Source organism: Pelodiscus sinensis, chromosome 32 (genome assembly GCF_049634645.1).
Source record: "Pelodiscus sinensis isolate JC-2024 chromosome 32, ASM4963464v1, whole genome shotgun sequence".
In the NCBI taxonomy this organism is placed as follows: domain Eukaryota; kingdom Metazoa; phylum Chordata; order Testudines; family Trionychidae; genus Pelodiscus; species Pelodiscus sinensis.
Genome location: NC_134742.1, coordinates 12,852,876 through 12,862,201, shown reverse-complemented (window position 1 = coordinate 12,862,201; position 9,326 = coordinate 12,852,876). Strand labels below are relative to the sequence as shown.

The 9,326-nt window shown below is 53.5% G+C and overlaps 1 protein-coding gene across 4 annotated transcripts in view; it reads right to left on the bottom strand.

The window, feature by feature from the left end:
• LOC142823119 (uncharacterized) overlaps nucleotides 1–9,326 on the bottom strand; it is a 28,399-nt gene that overhangs the window by 149 nt on the left and 18,924 nt on the right. For 2 of the 4 annotated variants that reach the window (XR_012898443.1, XR_012898444.1), the window contains 3 exons: nucleotides 5,917–6,015; nucleotides 3,862–3,972; nucleotides 1,562–1,960 (listed from right to left, as the gene is read on the bottom strand). Coding sequence is in view for 2 of the 4 variants with exons in the window: in XM_075913466.1 (XP_075769581.1) it covers nucleotides 1,572–1,960; nucleotides 3,853–3,972; nucleotides 5,917–6,015 (608 nt within the window). In the remaining 2 variants the exon portion in view is untranslated. Of the gene's footprint in view, nucleotides 1–1,561; nucleotides 1,961–3,852; nucleotides 3,973–5,916; nucleotides 6,016–9,326 lie in introns of those variants that run through there. The other 2 variants (XM_075913466.1, XM_075913467.1) reach the window with 2 other exon arrangements.

The window sequence follows — 9,326 nt, the reverse complement described above, 5'->3', positions numbered from 1 at the left end:
AGAAAGAAGGGAAAACCCAGGTGAAAAATTAAAGGACGAGGCTTTATTTGAAAGTTCACGCCTGGGCCCTTTTCTGTGGCTCTCAGAACTACAATCCACGAGCTTCAATTGCATGTTTTAAATGGTCAGTGGACATCACAGGGGCGGGGAACCTTTTCGTGGTCGGGGGACACTGACCCACAGTCGGGGGCCGCACGCAAGTGGGAAGCCGAAAGGACAAAACAAACCTTCAGTGACATGGCCCCCGACTGAAGAGAGAGACACTCCCCACATTCCCTGCACAACCAGAGCTTAGGGGGGTCCAGGCTAGTAGATTTTGTGTGCTCCATCCCTGCATTGGGGCAGCCGCAGGGCTGGAGTGCCAGTGCCGGCTCCCCAATGCTGGGGAGATCTCTGAACATTGGGGGTTGGATCCAAGCAAGCCAGGGGCCGCATCCGGCCCCCAGTCCTTAGGTTCCCCACTCCTGCCTTAAATAGAGTTGCGTCCTGTTTTCGCCCAGACAGTCCTATAATACAGTCCGGTAAAAAATACAGATGGAAGGCTGGAGGGAACATTTTTCTCCTGCCATGTCTGGGAAGAGAAGAGAAGAGAAGAGAAGAGAAGAGAAGAGAAGAGAAGAGAAGAGAAGAGAAGAAGGAAGGAAAGGAGGAAGGGAGGGAGCAAGGGAGCAAGACAAAGGGAGAAAGAAAAGACAAGAAAATCTCCCCTCTCCTCTCCCATTCTTCCCTCCTTTTCTGTTCCCCTTCCTCTCCCTCTCCCAGAGGCGGCTGGTGCCTGGGAGGGGGGGAGGGAGGGTCACCCAGAGGGGCGTATGGGGCACTGCATCTAGCAGTTCCAATTGTGGTGTGGCCATTGGGGGTGGGGGATGCAGTATTTGGCCATGGGGTGGGATGCATATTTCTCTTCCTATAAAGGGAAAATGGCCACCCGGGGTCTGATCAACGGCCCATGCAACGCGTCGTTCTGTCTGCTGACAGCGGCCAATACCAGGTTCTCCCCCTGCGCTGAACTTAGGGGGCCTGGGACAACCCCCCTGTGCTCCAGACCCCGCTCCCGCCCCATCACTTCTCACCTCCACTCCACCCCGGCCCTGCCCCCTCTCCAGCCCTTTCCCCCAAGTCCCACCCCTGCTTTGATTCTTCCTGCCCCCCTTGCTGTAAGCCCCTTCCCCCATGTGACACGGCCCAGGGCATTATCGGGGGGCCTGGCCTTGGCAGAGGGCTCGCCCCTCTCCCCCACACTCATCATGGCAGTGGGAAATGGAGCCACCCAGCACCAGCCTGCAGAGGGCAGCCGAGCCTGGCTCCGGCTCCGGCTCCGGCTCCGGCTCCGGCTCCGGCTCCGGCTCCGGCTCCGGCTCCGGCTCCGGCTCCGCCTGGGGCTGGGTGGCTCCACTTCCCGCCACTCCCATGGCTGCTGCTGAGTTCAGGGACGGGCCCGGCTCCTGCTGCTATCCCCAGCCTCCCCGGTGATCCCCCACACTGCCTGGGACCGCACAGGGCCCCCCAAAACATGGGGCAGATGAAGCGTCCAGTGGCCTTGACACCACCTAGCACTCACCTCAGTCCCCTTACGTCACCGTGAGGTTCACCTCCCCCGTGGCCGGCGGCACGTCGCTGAACTGCACGGTCACGCGGTAGCTCCCCGCGTCGCTCGCCTGCACCCCTCGGATCCTCAGCGTGGCGTTGGGAAAGGAGAGCTCCACCCGGGGCTGGTAGGAGCCCGTCACCTCCACGCTGCACTTGCAGGGGCGCGCCCACCACGGGGAGGCCGTCCCGCTGCAGTTCACCAGCTCGTACACCAAGATGGGGCGGTTCCCCGGGGCGAAGACCCACCGGATGCTCACGAGCGTCCAGCTGGGCGTGGGGGTGTGAATGTAAAAAGGCAGGAGGGCCGTGTGGCCGGCTGCCACTCGCACGGGGCTCTTTGGTGTGATGAGGCAGGGTGACGCAGGGGGTCCTGGGAGCGACAGAACCCACAAGAGACCTTCAGCTGGGGGGCGGGCAGGAATGGACGTGAGAGCCCGGAGAATGCGAACTATGAGGTGGTCTCGTCCCTTCCTCCCCTCGCTCCAGACACAGCCCTTTGCTGCCACCCCCCAACGTGCCTCAATCCGTCCCTTGTACCCTACCGAACGGGGACATCCCGCTCTGCAGAAACCTCGGCGTTTTTCAAGGGGTCGCTTTGCTCATTTTGACTCTGGCCTTTTGTTGTATCATGCAAGCAAGGGACTAAGAAACTTCGATAGGGGTCCGTCTAGACTATAGGCTTTTGTCGACAGGGGTTCCTATGTCGAATTTAGCAATTTCAAAATAGTTTTCTAGTGTAGCCATGGCCAACGTGTCCTTAGAGATAGGGGATTTCCAGCAATTCATACAGCTAGCTTGGGACATCCCGGTTCAATACCTTGTCCTACCAAAGACTCCTGGTGTGAGTTGACTAAAGCCTAGATAGAAAATGACCGGAGCAACAAGAAGACCCAGAAAGCCTGACTTAAGTGCCCAGGTTTCTTCTGCAATGCTGGAAGAAAGACAGGTGCCACAAAAGCGGGCACTCAAGTTGGGCGGGGAACTATCCCTGCTCGCCTAAGGGAGATGCTGATGAAAAGTTGGCTGGGTGCCTACATCTGTGCAACACAGAGGGTCCGATCTCTTTGTGCAATCCACAGCCAGTAGGCCACTCCTGCAAACAAGCGTCTAAGGGGTTGCTTGAGGGAATGAGTGAGACACCTGCCTCGCCCCACATCAAATGGCAGGAAGAGGACTTGAATAGGCAACAGTTTTTAAAAAAAACAGAAGGCAGTATTTCGTCACACAATGCACAACCTGTGGAACTCCTTGCCAGAGGACATTATCAGTGGGAAATAGGTCAATGGAGGGATGATAGGAATTACTAGAGAACTTTCTGGGTGTCTGGCTGGTGAGTCTTGCCCACATACTCAGGGTTTAGCTGATCGCCATATTTGGGGTCAGGAAGGAATTTTCCTCCAGGATAGATTGGCAGAGGCCCTGGAGGTTTTTCGCCTTCCTCTGTAGCATGGGGCACAGATCACAGCTAGAGGATTCTCTGCATCTTGGGGTCTTCAAAGTATTTGAAGGCTTCAATATCTGAGATCTAGGTGAGAGGATTATTCTAGGAGGGGTGGGTGAGATTTTGTGGCCTGCACTGTGCAGGGGGTCAGACTAGATGATCATAATGGTCCCTTCTGACCTTAAAGTCTATGAGTCTATGAGACATGGTGAGGACCAAGGCTTTAACAGGATTCAAACAAGCACTAGATAAATTCATGGAGGATAGATCCATCGATGGCTATTAGCCAGGATGGGTAGGAATGATGTCCCTGTTTGTCAGAAACTGGGAATGGGTGACAGGAGAGGGATTCCCTGTTCTGTTCACTCCCTCTGGGGCACCTGGCGCTGGCCACTGTCGGCAGACAGGACACTGGGCGAGATGGACCTTTGGTCTGACCCAGTGTGGCCATTCTTATGTTCTTCTGACTGTATAACTTTTAGCCCAGGTTCAATTTCCCTTCCCCGACTTGATAAAAAGAAGGACTCTCAACAGGGTTTACTTGCTTTTCAGGAAAGCGCCCTGCCCACTGGCCTACAGAGCGACTCTCACTCTCTCCGGCCCGGTTAGTATTGAATGAAAGTGGAACCACTTCTGGGGAAGAGCGAGAAAGACTCACAGCCAAATAGATCAGAGACGGGTTGGGCAGGACCTTTCTCTCTCTCCCCTCCTACATGTGGGGTCCCCACGGACATGCCCCCTCAGCCATCTCCTCCCACCTCTTCCCCTCTCCCTAACCCCCCACCCTGCCTCTTCCCGCAGCCAGAGGCCTGTCGAGTTACCTGAATTACCTGTTATGTTCTTCTGGGGGGAGCTGCATGGCTGGTTTCCCAGGTACGACTGGAACTCCTCCAGGCTGGAGCTGTCTTCAGCCTGCTCCTTCTGGGTGTTTCCCTGGAAAACTTCACAACAGCATCCACAGTGGCGACATGTGGCGGGGAAGGAGGGGGACCCGGACCCGCCTCTCCCACCCATTGCTCCGCCCCCTGCCTTTGCTCCGCCTCTGCCCCGCCCACCTTTAAAATGGCCATCAGAGCTTTCTTGCGCAAGAGGGCAGTGTGGACGCTTGGCCGGGGTTTCTTGCACAAGAGAGCATCCACACTGTCATGGGCGCTCTTGCACAAAAGCACAGCTCGCACATGGCCGTGGGGACTTTTTTTGCACAAGACTTCTTGCACAAGAACTCTTGCACAAGATGTTCTTGTGCAAGAAGCCGCCAGTGTAGACATAGCCCAGCATTAGAGGGAACTTTGCTCAACAGCTTAATTTCCTCCTTCCTTTGCACTTGGAACCAGAGGCAGGAATTGCTAAACAGAACCAGGAAGTGTAGTCTGGCATATAAACTGCCGCCAACCTTAAATATTCTGCCTGGTAGCACTTTATAGACTAACAGAACATGTAGATGGTATCATGAGTTGGTGCTAACCACTTTCGGAGTGGTATCCTTCCTGTTTTAGCAATCTATCTATGGACTTTGATTTTTATCTGCTTAGCTTTAAGCATCCAGATACTGCAAGAAAAAGGGAAGGGGGATGGAGACAGAGCATCCATCATTCTCTTTCCTGCCCCCTTTCTCCTCTCCTATTTATTCCGTTTTCATATCCCCTACTCATAACTCTGGTCATCTGTAGAAGTGGGCTGTGCCCACGAAAGCTCATGATCCCATCGACCTGTGTTGTTAGTCTATAACGTGCTACCAGACCATTGGTTGTTTTGTTCTGTAACAGAGCAACTCCGCTACCCCCTGCGGCTCTTAAATGCCTCTGCCTACCATGAGCATGAAAGCGGACGGCTGAATTTCTCACGCTGCCACGTCGCTCAAGGAGCCGGGGCTTTAAGGAAAACACCAACTTCCCTCGAACGGGATAAAATCGTAGGCGTTCTCAACACTGGCTAGTTGGGCGCCCATCTTTCTAGCTCTGGCTAGCCCCTGAGGCTCAGACGTTGCCCCGCCTCTTCCTCTAAGGCCCCGCCCCCATTGCCTGTGCCTCTCTCCCCTCCCCCATCATGTGCTGGGTTTCAAGCCCAGAGGATGGGTGGGTGCCGGTGCGGGGAAATAACGTGGCGCCTCCGCCCTGCCGTAATTGGACCAGGGCTGGTGACAGACTTTGCCAGGCTCTGGTGGGAGGAGGTTTGGCTCTGAGGCTCCCAGAAAGGGCGAGGCCTTGGGAGGAGGGGGCAGGGTTGGGCTAGCCTCTCCCAGCCAGCCCTCAGTGCTACCCAGACCTTGGCATGTGGGGCTTGGCTCACCTGGGCCCTTAAATCACCAGGAAAGGGGGCAACTGCCCTTCTCTGCCCCCCCTTTGGTGGCCCTGAACCAGACGTTTGTTCTGTGTCTCCTTTAGGATTGTGAGGTCCTGAAAACTGGCAGCTAGACAGAGAAGCCCTGAACTGTCTGGGTAAAGCCCAGCCATCTGGCACTCCCCCTTGGCTGGCACCGGCGGACCGAAAAGGAGATGAGAAGTCCATGGTCGTTTGGGGCTCATCTAGACTATGCTAACGTGTCGAAAGGGGATATGCAAATTCCATGTTAATTTGCACATGCAAATTCCACACTAATTTGCATATGCAAATTCCACACTAATTTGCATATGCAAATTCAGTGCTGATTTGCATATCTTCTCCTGCTCTCACTTCCGAAAGCAAGAGCTTTCAAAAGTGAAAGTCATCAAGACGTGTTTTTTTCCAGCAACCTCCCCCCCCTTTTTCGAAAAGCTGTGAAAACCTCATTTTTTTTTTTAGGAAAAGCACGGCTTTCAAATTTGCATATCCTCTTTTGAATCTTCCACGTCGTGGAATCCATGTGGCCGTACCTATGGATGACTGAATTCCCGGAAGGGACTCACCCCAAACTCCCAACACGATCACGGCTCCAGCCAAGATGACGTTCCAAGCCCATCCGAGCGCCAGCGCGGCCCGGTGCCAGCGGGGACACGACGGGGGCTCTGTAATAATGAATGACTAATTAACGACCAGCAGCAACTGTTGTACGACGGCATGAGAAAAACGTGTCCTGCGTGGATGCTAGTGATGAGAAAGCCCCACTCAGTCCTCTGCGTCCCCTAACTTCTCACCCCGTGGATGAAAAATGTGTACCTATGGCCACAAAAAATGACCCACCGATCGCCACATGTATGGATGCTGGTACCTGCAGATAAAAAGTTGATCTCTGTCAATTTGCAGGGCTCTGCCTCCCTGGTCTGGCACCTTGGAGTCCCAGATTAGGGATTTTTTGGGACCGGGGAAGTCGTTTCAACCCCCCCTCCTGATTCCTGCCTCCCCTTGCAGCCCAGCTGAACTGCATGGCTCCAGTCCCCCTCAAAGCCCAACTGAGCTGTGCCCTGGGCCCACACCCAGCTGCAGCTCACAGGGGCTCTCTGCTCCTGGACCATCCAAGGTCATACTGGACCATGAGTGGTGGCAGGCCAGAGAATCGCAGATTATGGAGGTGCCACCTGTCCATGTCTAGTTGAATTGTAAATGGTTCCACTTAGGTGGGACCCATCTCTCAGTGGTTTTCCAAACGAGAGTCGCCACCCAGGACTGGGTAGCGGAAAGTCGGGCACTGGACCGTCAGGCTGTCGGGTGAGCAGGTGACCAGTTATGTCAGGCTACCTCCCTGTCCTGGCACTGCAGCCCCCGCTGTGCCCCAGACGTAACTGGCAGCTGGTCCAGCTCCTAGGCAGGGCTGGACGGGGCTCCCTGCATGGCCTCCACCCTGAGCATCGGCTCCAGAGGCCGGTGCCTGTGGGAAAAAGCAGCACACAAAGATACTTGTGCACCTCTGCCTGTGAGCCACAGCTGTTGCTGGCTCATTCCGGGGTGCAGGGTAATGCCAGGACAGGCAAGGAGCCGCCTTAGCACCCCCGCTACGCTGCTAACTGGGAGCTGGCAGAGGAAAGTCCCGGCCCAAACCCTGAGCACCAATCCCCTGCCCCAGCCCTGAGCCTCTGCAAACCCAGAGTCCCCTCCTATTCTCCAAACTCCTCATCCCAGCCCCGCTGCAGAGCTTGCACGCCCAGATAGGGCCTGCACCCCCCTGAAAGGCACCCCTACCCCAGCCCAGAGCTTCCTCTCACACCCAGACCCCCCTCCGCCCTGCCCCCCAGCCTGGAACCCCCTGTTCTACTCGCAAGGAAAAAGTTTGAAACCCCTCTGATGTATCGGACACGTTTAGTCTTTCTTCACAACGCACAAACCTCTGATGGGTTTGTGGCTTCCAACCCCCTGTACCAGAGCAACACGGCTTGCAGTGAACACCCCATATTGCTACACGGGGCAGCTTCCCTCCTAGAGAAATTGCATCGGTTCCCCTGAAGGTTCAGGCAAACCTTGCTGGATTGGATGCACGGGGATCATGGTTATAAACTTTGCCTAGGAACCAGGAGCGCAGGGAATTTCCACTCTCTGTTAAACAGAGGACTAGATTCTGCAATAAGGATGTGATCCTACAAGAGCTGCCCTTAGCCCTGGGCTTATTATGCTTATGCTACCTGGCAGTGTTGTCTTCAAGTCGTCATTGTCAAATCCAAGTCGAGTCTCAAGTCACTACAGCTCAAGTCTCAAGTCGAGTCCCGAGTCCCTAAAGTCACTTTCGAGTCATCTCAAGTCTTAATTTAAAAAATGTCAAGTCACTTTTGTACAAGCCATCAATATCGGCATTTTTTCACCAAGTCGATTTAACAAAATTAGCAAGTCTCAAGTCACAAACAATGAACCCGAGTCGAGTCTCAAGGCGAGTCACCTGGGCGACTTAAGTCGGACTCGAGTTCAAGTCATGGGACTTGAGTCAACAACTCTGCTACCTAGTTTAGAATCGTCCTTGAAGGGGAACCGAGAATAGCCCCAACCACATCCTGTCCTACTCATCACTCGTTCTGTGGAATTAGAGTTCCTGTTTCTAGTTCTGCAAACTTCTCTTCGTGAGTGAGGTTCATTTTAATATTCTCGGATCTGTTGGTTGGTTTCTCAAAAGGTGTGAAACAAAGGGGGAGAGACCTGCAAATGGAGTAAAATCATCAAAGCTTGTGGGGAGATGAAGATTGACACCCACTGGGGGTCTGGCCCCAATGACTACAAGGAAGCAATGCTATAAGGGTTCAAGAGTACGGCAGAAAGGGATCTAGGGGTGATAGTGGACCACAAGCTGAAGATGAGTCAGCAGTGTGATGCTGTTGCAAAAAAAGCCAACATGAATCTGGAATGCTTTAACAGGTGTGTTGTGAGCAAGACATGAGAAGTCATTCTTCCGCTCTACTCTGCACTGGTTAGGCCTCAGTTGGAGAATTATGTCCAATTCTGAGTGGAGAAGGATATGGAGAAATTGGAGAGGGTCCAGAGAAGAACAACAAGAATGATGAAAGGTCTAGAGAATATGACCTATGAAGGAAGGGTTGAAAACTGGGTTTGTTTAGTTTAGAAAAGAGAAGATTGAGACATGAGAGCAGTTTTCAAGTATCTAAAAGGGTGTCATAAGGAGGAGGGAGAAAACTTGTTCATCTTGGCCTCTGAGGACAAAACAAGAAGCAATGGGCTTAAACTGCAGCAAGGGAGGTTTAGCTTGGACATTAGGAAAAAGTTCCTAACAATCAGGGTGGTCAAACACTGGAATAAATTGCCCAGGGAGGTTGTGGAATCCCCATCTGTGGAGATATTTAAGAGTAGGTTAGATAAATGTCTGTCAGGGATGGTCTAGACAGTATTTGGTCCTGCCATGAGGGCAGGGGACTGGAGTCAATGACTTCTCAAGGTCCCTTCCAGTCCTAGTGCTCTATGATTCTATTAAGGCTCGGCCCATCAATGGCTATTAAACAGCACAGGTAGGGAGGATGTCCCTGTGCCAGAAACTGGGATAAGACAGTTTCCCTCTTCTGTTCACGCCCTCTGGGGCACCTAGCATTGGCCTCTGTCGGCAAACAGGACACTGGGTGAGATGGACCATTGGTCTGACCCACCCTGGCTGTTCTTATCTTCGGATGCTATACACAGGAGAATTTTAGAAATATTTGGAAGAGCGTGAAAGCTACAGTCAAGGGTGGAGGGATCTGGTTTGTATTTCAAGGGGCGGGGGGAGCAGTGAACCAAGACACAACACACTGTAATGCTTGAGCTAATAAGGAAGTGCTGGGTCGATAGCTACAACAAATTTTCTCAACGTCTCCCCAGGTCTTCTTTATGTCCGAGACATAACAAAGCCCTGTGAAGAGACGGAGAATATGCCAAGGAAAATATTAGCAGCTAGAAAGCCATGGCAGCC